The 13,812-nt window shown below is 53.7% G+C and overlaps 1 protein-coding gene across 1 annotated transcript in view; it reads left to right on the forward strand.

The window, feature by feature from the left end:
• Positions 1-727: 727 nt before the first annotated feature.
• Positions 728-13,812, forward strand: part of LOC120607037 (hemicentin-2-like) — a gene marked incomplete at its 3' end in the record, with an annotated part of 35,568 nt that continues 22,483 nt past the window's right edge. Inside the window, exons 1-4 of the mRNA XM_039868645.1 lie at positions 728-773; positions 4,313-4,383; positions 5,367-5,525; positions 6,286-6,408. Coding sequence (XP_039724579.1) covers positions 728-773; positions 4,313-4,383; positions 5,367-5,525; positions 6,286-6,408 — 399 coding nt within the window. The remainder of the gene's footprint in view (positions 774-4,312; positions 4,384-5,366; positions 5,526-6,285; positions 6,409-13,812) is intronic.

The raw sequence follows: 13,812 nt of genomic DNA on the forward strand, positions 1-13,812 counted from the left end.
ATGCGGGCATCCAGAGTTGGCCACAGGATTCAAGCCCTACTTTTGAGGATCAGGGAGGGTTAGGCCCTGAGAAGAGTCCTCGATATGAGGTCCTTCTGAGACTGGACCCCTGGTACCTGGCTGTGGCCTTGACTGACTCCACTGGGACACACGAGGCCGGGCGAGGGACTGGAGCATCGCCTGGGGGAAGGGCTGAGTTGTTCCTCCTCCTGTATGTTCCCCAGACGTCCCAGAGGCTCTACGCCTTCCTCTTGTCAAATGGAAAAAATCTGCCTATTAAGAGATGATTCTGGGCCAGGCTTCTGGGGCTCAGATGCTCGAGATGGCAGCAGTGGAATTAGGTCACGGGGTTTAATCATCCCTGCGACCAGCGGGCTCTGCTTGGAGGGACTACATGCTACAGCTGCCCATCTTTTTGGCAAGTGCCCGCCTTCAGTCACGAAGCCCCCTCCAGGGTCAGGAATGAGGGACAGGGGAACACGTTCCGAGCATCCACAGCTTCGTGGTGATTGAGCCTGGGGTCAGATTGACCCCAGTTTGAATCCCATCTCTGCTGCTTCCTTGTTATAAGACCTTGGGCAGGTCAGTTTACCTCCCTGGGCCTCAAATTCTCACCTATAAAATGGGGATAATAAATAATAGATTTCATAGGTTGCCGTAAGGTTATTCTGAGTGAACGTATGCCAAGGGCATAGAACAAAACTGGTGTTTAGTAAGTATTTAAACGATGGTAGCCGTCATCCTCATCCTCAGCCCCATCGCGGTTGGAGACAGTAGTGCTCGTGGCAAAGGGCACAGGCTTCGGAGCCACACGTGGATTTAGACCTCATTCTTGGTCGAATAGTGTCTTCACAAAAGTCGCATCCTTCCTAAAACCTCAGAATGTGACCTACTTTGGAAATAGGGCCATTGATGATGTGTAATTAACTAGGATGAGATTATAAGAATGGAGAGGGCCAATACGGCCGGTGTCCTGATAAGCGACAGAGACAGACACAAGGAGAAGGCTCTGTGACAATTGGCAGAATTCGAGTGATGATGTGTCTATAGGTCAAGGAACGTTTTATCTCTCCAAGGAGAACTCTGGCCAGAATCGGCTCCTGTCCTCTCATGAAAGGAAGGGCCATCCTCAGTCCTCCACTCCCCGAGGAGGAAGCACATAGATCGTGGGAAAAGGACAGTGCTTCCCACTGGAGTACATTTCATTCACTAGAACCCACTTCGCCAATGCCATTTTCTCATGTTGCCGTGAAGGAGGTCAGCCTAGCCCTGGTCCAGCGATGGGGACCATCAGGGTAGGCGGATGTCACTGACAGATCATGGGGACAGGGCCGACCAGATTCACAGCTGGGCACTGTGGATGCTCCACTTGGTCTGAGGCCAACGGCGCTTGCGGCTGCTTCTTGAGCAAAGCCAGGGGTCATGTGAGCAAAGCCAGGCGTGAGGGCTGCGTCTCTACATTGACCATGGACAAGTAGTCGGATCAGAGGCAGGGACATCTGGGGATGGGAGGACGGTTACGAAGGTACTGAATTTACATCCAAAGTCTTTACAAATGGCCTTGCCTTTGACCCGGCCATTCTGCTTATGGGAATGTATCCAAGGAAATGAGCTAGTGCTTACATGTAACATATCAAGATGCTCTTAGCAACATTGTTCGTTATAAAAATTGGAAACAAAGCAAGATGGGATTTGGCAGGTCCGTTATTAGACATTTATGCAAAGGAAATACTTTGTAGCCATTAAAAATGATTTTGAACCGAGTAGTTGACCTTCTAGAAAGACGCTCGCAATATGTTATTCGGTGAAAAGAATCAAGTTAAAAATATGTATGTTATTTATTTTTAAATAGAAATTCTGCTTATGATAGTATGCATTTATGTAAGTTATACTTATATGTTTATAAACAGGCATAAAAGCTTTGAAGGTTATTTGTAAAAATTAAAATGACCATTTCTGGGCTGTGGATTTCCCTTCTCTTTCTGCCTGTCAGGAAGTTCTGTGTGCAGTCCCCAGGGAGCAGTTGTTGAACTCAGATTCTGGGGTTTTACAGGCCGAGGCTCGTATCCCAGCTCTGCTGGTTACCGGCTGTGTATCTTTGGGCAAGTTACTTAACCTCTCTGGGCTTCCATTTTCTCCTCTGTAAAATGGGCCTAAGACTTGGACCTCCGGGTGCCAGGGAGAGTTCAGCCAGTTGGCACTCAGGAAGCACCTCAGCGCATGGCCTGATTCTTAGTAACTACTCAGTACATGTGTCTCTCATGCCATTTTTTTTTTTACAATGAACTTGTATTATCATATAATAAACAAATGAACACTAAGGAAAATGATTGCTTTTCTTAGTCAAACCAGAATTTGAGGACCTCATATTAGAGCAAGCCTGTCTTTGTCTTTCTGTCTGCCTTATGTGGGGCTGCGGCACACGGCAGGGTCGGCTCCCATCTGCGGAGCCCTCGTTCTGTGTCACGCTCCCTGTTTCGCTGCCTGCCTTCGCTGAATTCTCACAGTGATGGTTCTCAGCTAGGAGAGATGGTGTCACATGCCTCGTGTTACAGATGGGGAAACTGAAGCTCAGGACAGTGAAGTAAGCTCCGAGAGGCCCCATGGCTGGTGAAGGACGGAGCCAGCATTCCAGACAGATCTGTCTGAGGTCAAAGGCTGAGAGTTTGGCTGAATTCGTTGCTGCGGAGTTCAGAGAGAGGGGGGTGGTGGGGAAGGCTTAGGAACATCCCGAGTGGGTGAGAAAGAGGGCGTTGGATGTGATGAGTACAGAACAGAGAGGCTGGGGCCTCCAGGGGGGGTGACTCTTAAAGGGTGTGGCAGACAACTGGTGTCTAGACTCTATTCTTGATGATTGTGGATGGATGCTGGATTCTGCGGGCTTACTTTTCTAAGAAGGGTTGAGGCCGGCTGACTAGTTGCCGAGTATGGGAATTTTTTTTTTTAGGGGACCGGAATTTAGACTTCTTGAACTAAAAATAGTCCATTGCTACAGTTCACCAAGGACTCAACTGAACCATTTTCCTAAGAAATCTAAAGTCCGTACAACCTTTCACATAGTTCCGACGTCTACGTAACCACCATTATGCCCATATCTACCTGGCGAGTTGGAATTCTAGCCCCATTGCTAGTCTTATGTTAGCTGTGTCTCTGAATTACTGCTCTTATGAAAAACCTTTTTACTAGGAAACGTTTCAAATATACACGAAGTAAGCAGACCAAAATTTATACGAAGTGTAATAATTATGTAAAGCATAATAATCCCCTCGTACTCATCACCCAGCATCACCACATATAAAAAAAATGCTGCCATCCTGGTTCCATCTGTACCTCCTCCCACCCGCCAACAATGATCATCGTTTTTATAGATAGTTCTTTTCTTATGAGGTCAAATTTACATACATTGAAATGCACAAACCTTCACTTTACACTTCTGACACACGGAGACACCCATGGAGCCCACACGCCTATCACAATAAGGAACATCCCCGCCATCCGAGGTGGTTCTCCCGCATCTCCCTGCCCCCTAGACAACCTCTGCTCTGATTTCTTTTCACCTTAGGTGCATGCCGCCTGTTCCAGAACTTTCTATAAATGGAACCAGATAGTATGCACTCTCGTGTCTGGCATCTCTCCTGATGTCTGTGAGATTCATCCGCGTGGTTGCCTGCATTGGTAGCTTATTCCGTTTCCATGGGAGTAGTATTTAATTATATGAATCTACCAGAGTTTGTTTATTCATGCAATAATGATGGACAGTTGGCTTCTTTCCGGTCCTGGGTTAATATAACAATAACCGCTGTGAACACTGGAGCACAAGTCTTGGTGTGGACATATGTTTTCATTTCTCTTGGGTAAATACCCGGGCGTGGAAGGCCTGGATCATGTGGTAGCCGCATGTTCAACTTTTCGAAATTTCCATTTGTCTTCCAAAGTGGTCGAACCATTTCGCATTCCCACCAGCAGTGCACGAAGGTTCCAGTTTGCTCGGTAACCTCGCCAACTTTCGGTGTAGTGAACCTTTGTCATTTAATTCTGCTCTTTTTTAATGAGCTAATATCTGGGTGGAGTTTCTGGAAGATTTTAGCCTTGTCGACCAGCCTGGCGTTGTACAGTCGCTGCGAGGTCCAAAACATTATTTGCTAGATTCTCTGTTTCTCGGTCCCTTTCCTCTTCGTGTTTTGTGGGGGTCTCTGAGGTCCAGGCTCCTTTCCCGTCTGGTGGCACATTGCGTAATTACCGCCGCAGCCCACGGAGGCTGTGCATCCGGGAGTCCGAGCCCGCTTGGACCTCTCTCTCTCTCCCCCTACAGATATTGGCCCGGTGACCCTCACGGCGGACCCCGCGGTGTTTCAGAGGGAGTTGAGAGAACTCTACGTGCAGGTGGGCTGGCCCGCCCCCCGCTGCGGCCCCCGGGCTGTTCTTTCCAGTTCATGTCAGACGCCAAGGTCTCTGTGCCACCCAGGGGACAAGGTGGCAGCTTCCTGCACATTCCAGTACCTGCCTCTCAGCTCTGCCTATGGCCAGCTTGGGGGTCCTGGAGATTTTGTACTTCTTGGGGTTCTTTCTTTTATTCAGTAAAACAAGTAACCTCTAGGAACCCCTGTGCCTCGCACGTGGTGGGTGCTTATGACTTAGTGACTGGATGAAGGGGTGGAAGGAGGGTGTGGTAGCTGAGGGAGGCTGTGACCCCGAAACCAGGCCTTCGATGGTCAGACGACCCACAGTCACCTGGGCTTCTTTGCCGCAGTGAACACCCCGGTCCTGCTCTGTGCTTCTCCCGCCCACCGAGACCAGCAGCTTCCTTAGACCCCACGCTTTGGTCTGGGTCACGGCCAGGGCGCCCAGGGCCCAGCACAGAGAGGGTGAACGTGGGGCGGATGAGTGAACAAGGAGAGGGGTTCCACGCGCAGATCCTGTGGCCGGGCTAAGCATGAGCCCCTGGGAGAGACGGGGTGGGCAACCCCTCCACCCCCCGATCCTCGAAGCCTTGGCCGACACGTGGCTTCACTGGGGCATCTGTTAGATGTCCCGGCGGCTCCCACCCCTCCTCCCCCACACCTAACACTCATCACGATGGTCATTAAATCATCGCGTTGCGCTTATTAATGTAGCGTCTGCCTCTCATACCAGACCCTGCGGGAGGGGCCGTGTCACTCTTGTGTGGGTGAGCGAATGAATGATGCCGCTTGTCTCAAGCTGAAGCAGATCAGATGCTGCTCGAGTCTCAGGGCAGGGGGTGGCTGGGGCCCTGGCCTCAGCCCTGGGTGGGATTGCCCGTTGCCTGTCGGTTTCCGGGGGTCTCCCCGGGCGGGCCCCACCTTGGAGAGGTGGGCGGCAGCCCCTGACACACCCCCGTCTTCCAGGGAGGTGGGGACTGCCCCGAGATGAGCGTGGGGGCCATCGAAGCTGCGGTGGAGGTCGCCGGCCCCGGCTCCTTCATCTTCGTCTTCTCGGACGCCCGTGCCAAGGACTACCACAGAAAGGACGAGGTGCTGAGGCTCCTGCAGCTGAAGCAGTCGCAGGTGAGCAAACCCGCCTGGGGGTCTCGAGCGTGGGCGACACCAGGGGGTCCTGAGGAAGCTGGGGTCCCCAGCGCAGGCAGCCTCGCACCCCGCCTGGGGTCCGGCCTCCACCAGCCCGGCCGGCCAGTCCGCAGCCCGGAGCAGGGCCAGAGAAGTCCAAGTGCGTCCTCATGCTCCGGCCCCGCCCGCCAGGGCTCGCGCCTCCCTGGTGAGGCGCGTTCATGATGGAGACCACACCACGCTGGCCTGTCCTGCCCTGTCAGCGTCCGGGCCCTCCAGTCATCTCAGGGTCTGGAAGACGTGCTGGGGCTTTGGCTGCCCCGCGAGGGGTGGGGGATGGGGTGTGCATGGGGGAGGGAGTCGGGCCGCCCATTCGACATCCCCGGGTAAGGTCCCAAGGGCTGGGACAGCTGCTTTGTGCTCCTGTGCGGAGCAAGCTTGGTTCTGCTAACCCTGCAGGCTCCAGGGGGCCCTCGGAGCAGAGGGCATTTCCGTTCCTTTCCTCGTAGCTTCGGTGACAGCTTCCGTTGACTGAGTACCTGCCATGTTCCGGGTCCTGTGCGGACCCCGATCAGTCCTGATCCCCACGGGGCGGGTGCTCTTATCATTCCCGATTTACAGATCTGTCACCTGAGCCCGGAGAGAGGAGCGGGCTTGCCTCGGTCACTCCTCCTGGGTCTCATCCCTGCCACTCACTCACACCTGAAGCAGGTGGCTGGGGAAGCGATGAGCCAGGCTGCATGTCCCCTCTCTCTTGCAGGTGGTCTTCGTGCTGACTGGGGACTGTGGTGACCGCACCCACCCTGGCTACCTGGCTTACGAAGAGATTGCTGCCACCAGCTCTGGGCAGGTGTTCCACCTGGACAAGCAGCAGGTGACCGAGGTGAGCCTTCGCCGACTATCCTGCGTCTCTGGGCGGCTCTGCCGGTGGTTGGGTCACCGTCACAGATGAGCAGTGCTGAGTGCTCACCCCCGTGGCAGGACAGGAAGTGTCGTGCTCAGGTCTCATGACACCATCTTTATGACATCGAGCCCTCCCACCCTCTTACCCACCCCAGAGGCAGGTGCTACGGGTTTCCCACTTTTGCAGGTAAAGAGGCTGGGGCTTGAAGGAAGCGCCCTGGGTGTTAACCTCAATACCACAGCTGGTCCAGGCTGGGAGGATGGACCTAGAAAAATGTGGCAGTACTGGGGTGTGGGGTGAGCTTCTCCCAGCGTCAAGGAACCCAGGGGTGGGCAGAGAAGCATGGGCGGCCATCAGATTCAGGCTGTGTTACTGGGACAGGAAATCCTGCTTGAGGACTCGGCGGGGAGGGACTTGCTTGGCCCTGGGGCCTGACGTGCGGGGCTGGCGATGGTCTGGATTCACTCCGGCCGGCGCTGACCAGGTGTCTGCATCCCCATCTTGTTCTCGGACCAGGTGCCTGCCCTTCCATCGGCCGCTCGGGGCTCTCCCCGCTTTCCCTCTACCCCATGTGTCCGTTCCTTCTCAGGAGCCAGAGGGATGCTTCAGGGGCCTGCGGGCCAGTGCTGCACAGCCCTCTCCCCGGGAAGAACACGGGCGCTCACTTCCCTGGTGTAAATACTCCTGCCTCGGCTGCTTGCGAGCTGCCGTCATGACCTCGCTGAGCAGAGTTGGGGCACGGCCGACCTTCTCGAGCCTGTGTGAGCTGGATCCAGCATCCCACTGCATCCTCCTAAAACAAATCTGACCCACAGGTCCCTCCCCTCGAGCCGGAGAAGGTCCAGACCCTTATCTGACCTCGGCCTGGCTGATCCCATCGCCGTTGCCCACCGCTGCTGCGCCACTGGCCTCTCTGCTGTTCCTTCATTGCCTTACGTCTTCCCTACCCCAGGGCCTTTGCTCACGTGCCTCGTTTCCTGCCTCCCTCTCATCTTCTCCATCTCAGCACCTCCTCAGGGGGGCCTCCTTGATTTCCCGTCAAGATGAAATCTCCTTTCATACCCGTTCCAGGCCCCACCCCCCGCACCCCGTGCTGCTTTACGTAATGCTAATTTTACAACTGTGCGGTTATTTAATGCCACTAGGCAGGGAGCTCCCTGAGGGCCAGGCCCGTAGGGACCCCCTTTGCTACCGTATCCCCAGCACATCGCAGGTGCTCGGTATGTAGCTGGCGAGAGGACAGACGTGAGTCCCCGGTGCCTGAGGCCCTGGGAGGAGGAAGGCGAGAGAAGCCCCGGCTTGGAGCCAGCCCAGCTGTCGCCTCCTGGGGGGAGCTTCGTGTGCTGTATGTTTACGGACTGAAGAGAACAGGCCATGTTTACATTAGTGTGCCTTAACTCCCTGTTGACAGATGGCGTTTATCGTTCCCTGCGACACGTTAGGCTTTATTTTTTTGGCACGTCTGACTCTTCTGGCCCCGAGCCGGCCAAGGGAGGGTGGGAGGCGTTTCAGAGGATGGGATGGCTTCGTCCTGTCCTGGTTTTTTGGGGAGACATATTTGGGCAGTTGCACGGGAACTGGGTTCCTGCCAGGGACAAATCAGATGGCAGGGCTGCCGGGCGAGTTGGTGGAGGATGGCTTGCCCGGATGTGGGGCTGGGCTCCCCTGTTCTCTTCCTTGAGGCAGGGAAACTGGGAGGTGGAATCCACCTGCTCCTGGCCCTGGTGCCAGCCTTCTGCCCTGGGAGCCTGGCTGGACAGTGGGACCTCAGTGTCTGGCTCAGTGGGACCTCAGTGGCCAGGACTGAACGCCTCCAGCTAGGAGCCTGGCCCTCTCCTTCCTGGACACGGAGCTCCGTCATTTGTTAGCTTAATGCCTTGGACGTGGCCCCTTCCAGATGTTCTCAGACATTCGGCAAGCCTGGGAAAGTGGCCGCAGCAGCGAGGCCTGTGGTCATCCTTCCAGGAGAGGGAACGGAGCCTGCGCCAAGCCAAGGGTGCTTCAGCTGGGAGGAGCCCTCACAAGCTGCAGAAGTCCCCACACCACGCGTGTGTGGCTAGTCCTTTCACCTTCTTGAAGTAGGCCCAGCACGGCTGGAGCGACACACTCCTCACTCGCTCCCCTCCCTTCATTTATTGAGCACCTACTATGTGTCCGTGCCACCTTCGGCGCCGGGCGCGGAGGGATGCCCCACCAACCTTAAAGCCCCGTGCTTTCGAGCACCGTGCTTTTTCCAGTTGTGGGGTTGACCTCGCTGGTGCCAGGGATCCCCTTTGGGTTTCTAGGGGTAACTAAAAAGTGACGATCCCCTTCCCCCAGCAGAAGTGATTTGGAGCCTTGCTGTCCTTCGGCAGAGGGGGCGGCAGCAGCATGGCCCCTGGGGCCTGTCCCAGAGGTGTGCAGTTTTGATTAAGACTTAGCTAGGTCCAAGAACCCCCTTGCTCCAGTACAGCTGTCCCCAGGCTTCCCCCAACTCAACGCACTGTCACCAGCCCCGGGGATGGGTCGGGATTGCTGGGCAAACCCCATCACCCTGCTCCCTTCCTGGGTCCTGGAAAGCCCTGTTCTGGGGGCTTGGACCCTTCCCCCGTCTAGCACCAACAGGTGCACATGGGGCAAGTTTCCCAGATTCTGTGCATCAAGTAAGGGAACAGTGAACCTCTTTCTAGGACACTAAGTAGGGGTAGGGAGTTCCTCCCAGGTGGTTCTGATTAACGGCTCAGGAGGCCCAGGCCCCGGAGATGACTTCATCCTGGACCCTTCCCAGACGCAGAGGTGTGGTGGAGGGTTAGGGCCACATGCCGGCTTCAGACCCCAGCCCTGCCACCTGCCTACAGTGTGACCTTGAGCTCTGTGTTGACCTCTCTGGGCCTCTGCTTCCTCGTGTGCACTGTGGGGTCGGGAGAGCCGCTGCCTAGAGAGACAGCAGTGAGGGCGAAAGGGAAAACCGTGCGCGGGGAGCCCTCGGCGTGAGGCCGGGTGCCGGGAGCCCTTGGTGAGGGCGGGCGGTGGCTGAGACCTCAGCCTCTGTGCTGCAGCGCGGAGCCCAGGATACACCCCGCCTCCAGCGAAGCCCCCTGAGGGGTAAGGGCTGTCTCCGGAAAGGTTCCCGGGAAGGCGGAGCCTGGGCCGAGTGCCTGGCATGCCGGGCCGGCAGGGGCTTGTGCCGTCTGCCCGTCGGCGCCCGCGAGCTTCCTGGCACACGGTCCCGGGGTCCGGCCCTCGGTTTTCCGGTCTGCGGCTCCGAAGCCCGTCTGGGCCCTGGCTTCCCTGGCTGTCAAGTGTCCTTGGAGGAGCCTTGGGGGATGAGTTATCTGCCATGAAAGGCGGTGCGGCAGGCATCTGGCCGGGGTAACAGCGCCAGATTCTTTCATTCCTTCCGTCAGTGATGGAGAGATGAGCCCCACGGCAACGCCAACTCCCAGCGCCGCCCCCGCCCCGTCCCCATTCCGCCTGACATCTGGAAGCCATCGCTCTCACCAAATAAACACTAAGCTTTCTTGATGAGCACTTACTCCTCGGAAGGCTCCTTGGATTCCACTCTGAGCCCTGGGGGCACTGTATGGCCCAGAAGGCTCTGCCCCCAGGCCTGGGCCTATAGGGGGTCTGGCCTTGCTGTGGTCAAGGGAGTCATTCCCCTTCCCAACGCCCAGCTCCCGAGTAGCGGTGTGCTCAAGGGCAGACGCCTTCTGGTGAGGTCACCGGCGTTCTGTCCCATCTCGGCCCTCCCCGTGGTTCGGTAGCTTAAAATCCTGGCTGTTTCCCTCCATCAGAACATTCTAGAATGAGCTTATGATGACAGTTGCCACACAGTAGCGGTGTGACTCGTCTGGGTATCATCAGCTGGTGCTGCCACCTCCTCCTGGCAGCTTCGCTCGGTTACGCTCTAGTCCTGACCCCTGACAAGGCCTGGCCCGGGGACAGAGGACAGTGGCTACAGAGCTGGTGCTTTGCAGTCGGTGGAGTTGCCTCGCTCGTTTCTCCGGCTTCTGTCCAGCTGGGAGCCCGAGCTGCAAGCTTTCTTCCAGTCCGCCCCCGCACGGACGAAGACTCTTGTTCCCATTCCTTGGTGAAGACAGGTGGGGCCTTTTCAAGAGAAACATTACTTAGAAAGCTAGGCAAAACAGCAGAATGAAGTAGCTCCAAGTATACAAACAGATGACTTTTCAGAACATAGAATTCTTATCCTGTGATAACTTAAATCCCGCTGTAAAATCTAGACACATATGTTCCAGCTCAGTCCAAACCAAACATACATTTCCTAAATCTCAGGCGATTCTTCCGATTCTCTTCTTTTCCATGGACTTCTGCAGAAGACCACGTGGTTGGCAGAGCTGACGGACAGTGATTCAGAGCAAGGATGGCCAACATGTAGCATGCAAGACAGTACTTTCTAATCCCGTGTCTGTGGCAGACATTACTAATCAATCGCAGAACTCTTTCTAGTTAAGGTGGAGTGTGGACTCTCGTTTCTTCTTCAAACAGGATTCCAAGAAGCCACTTGCAGTTGGTTAGAGTTCTCAAGCAGCAGGATACCATTACGGTTGCCGAAGTACCTATCAAAGTTATGATATGCGTATTCTTTTTAAGTGGCTTTTACTTTAAAAATTACTATGAAAGATGTCAAAGATATAAAAAAAAGACCGTAGGTACCAGCTAGATTCATCCATTAACATTTTGGCTCCACCTGCTTCATCTCTTTCTATACTTTTTGCTGAATCGTGACACGTTGTCCGTAGATAATTCAGCGTGGATTTTTTTTTTAAAGATGATCTCCAACATAACCTACGATATCACCTAACTAATAGTACTTCGCTAGTAACATCGAGTGCTGAGTTCTTATTCAAATTTTCCTAATCGCCCTCAATGTATTTTATAAACATTTTTGTCCAATCGGGATTTGATTAAGGGCGTTTCACTTCATTTGGTTGTTATGTCTAGGAAGGTCTTCTCACATCTGGAGCTGTCTGCCGCTCACTTGTTGAAGAGGCATCGATTTTACAATGTCCCTTGTTTCAGATTCATCTGGTGGTTTTCTTATGGGGTTATGAGCTTGTTCCTTTGTCCCCTATGTGTCCCCTAAACTGGGTGTTAGCTCTAAATGATTGATTAGATGGAAGCCAACATTTCTGGCAGAGATACTTTATCGTTGGCGCTTTGTGTATTTTCTATTACATCACACCAGAAGGCAAACAATGCCTAATCGTCGTACTATTAATGATGATAAGTTTGGTTGCTGGGTGAAGGTGATGACAGCCAGCCCTCTGCATTGTAAGGCCATGTTTTCCCCTTGATGACTCAAGGGGCCTGTGGGGGAAGGCTGGGGCTCCATGTGGACGTCCAGTTCCCCATCAACCTTTCATGTACTGGTTTGAACATCCACCGAGGATGCTTGCCCGAAACACTTATTTCATTAGAGGTTGCAAAATAGTTGGATTTGCTAATTGCATCATTCCTTGAACATTTTTTTTAGTGGGCATTCTTCCACGAAGAATAGCTTTTGCTCATCGAAAGGGGTGATTCGGTTTCTCTGAGGCACGGTTTCTATCGAAAAGGCAAGGATCACACTTAGTTCTTTCTCTTTAATGAAGAAGTGGCCTTCACTGGTGGCACGTGAGGTTTTACTGCTTTGAATTTTGCATTTTTTAAAAAAATATTATGGATAGGTGGATTGCATAATTCAATGTATTTCAATTGATTACAGTCATTATTCTATCTTGGGCTCAAATTGTCCCAAATTTAGCCAATGGGAGGTCCTTCAAGCTGGTCCCTATGCCCTTTGGCTATGTCCCCATTGGTCTTTATGAGAGCTTCCTTGCTTTATGGAATTACCAGTTGTCCCAGGCTTACCTCGGCAATTGCCTGTCTCAGACCTAGAATCAGCCATTTCCCCAAGAAACCCTAGCGGGGAATGATATTAAGAAACCGCTGAGTTCTGAATTCACTTGGAGTGAATTTACATATAACTAAAATACCCACAGCTCTCTTTTATACTTGGCTGTAAGACGGTATCTTGGTCCAGAAACCATTACCTCCCATACTTCTTTGCTTTATCCTACAAGATACATAAAACAGTTTCACAATCACAATACCGAATCACAAAAACTACTAAATGAGAGTGTCCTTGCCATTCTTTTTGTCCTCAGGGTGCCTCCCACTGAGAAAGTAACCCCTGGGTGTTCTCTTCACTTGGAGCCGTTATTTTCTCTCGGCAGTTAGGGTACCAATTTGCCATACAGCCAGGTTCAGGCTTCGTTTTGTTTCGGTTTCGGGGTTTGCACAGGATGCTTCTTGAAGTAACTTGGCCCAGAAAGAGAGGCTCTGACTGGAGAGGCCCCCTCCTCTCGCTCTTTCCTGGTTGACCTGCTGGAACCTGGGAGCCTTGGTGATTGCGAAGGAGGAGGCGTGAGCTGGGGGTGGGGGCTGGCGGAATTGAGTGAGGCTTCGCCTGAGGTGAACCCGATGGCTTTGTCCGGGACGTGTGTGTCCTGCTGTAGCACGCACAGTGAACGGAGCTGCTTGAGCACCCACTGTGTGCCAGCCGCTGAGCTCGGGCACAGCAGAGGGTCTCTGCCTTCACGGGGCTCCCAGGCTGATAGGGGAGACAGGCCCAAATCTGGTAAATACGACCAACTGGGGTGCAGATTGCTGCAAAGGCGTGTGTACCAGGGAACCGAACCTCTTTGGGATTGGAGAAACCTCCTCAGGCTGACAGGTGAAGGATGACCAGGCCTTGGTTGATGAGAGGGGACGGGGCATTTCTGCAAAGAGACTGTGTGTGATGTTGGGGCTGCCTAGAGAGGCATGGGGGTTCAGCCCAGAAGCACGAGGGGAGTCAGGGGGCACAGTGGCCTTGGGGCAGGTTGGACGGGTGAACCAAAGAATGTAGGGTCTTGAAGGCCATGGTAAAGATTTGGAGAAATGAAAGAATTTTGTGCTCGGCGGGATACCGTCCTAGAATCTGGGGTTATTAACATGCGGTCCATGCACTCTTGGGGGACAGCGATTGAGGGAGTTGGGGAACCTCCCAAAATCATGCTCTAAATGTGTGCCATAGTGGTATTCTGTAGAGAGAGTCCTTGCCTGTTACCTGATTTTCAATCAGATCTGTCTAAACCATGAAGGTTTTAGAATGAATAAGCCATTATAGAAACCAAAGATTTGTGATTTCTCCATACTGTGAAAAGGATCAGTAGGAGAGTACGTCTCTGTGGCAGATCCTCTCTGTCCTGCCTAGAGACAGCATGGGATTGTGGCCCGAGGCCCCTTAGGGGAGGTGAACTGCATGGGTCTGGAGGAGATTCCAGGTCTCCAGGGGTCACCCATGTGTCAGAAGCATCAGGAGGGCTTCCTGGAGGAAGTGATGGGTGACATAGAAGTTGG

This window comes from Pteropus medius, unplaced genomic scaffold (genome assembly GCF_902729225.1).
Source record: "Pteropus medius unplaced genomic scaffold, Ma_sr-lr_union100, whole genome shotgun sequence".
Classification (NCBI taxonomy): domain Eukaryota; kingdom Metazoa; phylum Chordata; class Mammalia; order Chiroptera; family Pteropodidae; genus Pteropus; species Pteropus medius.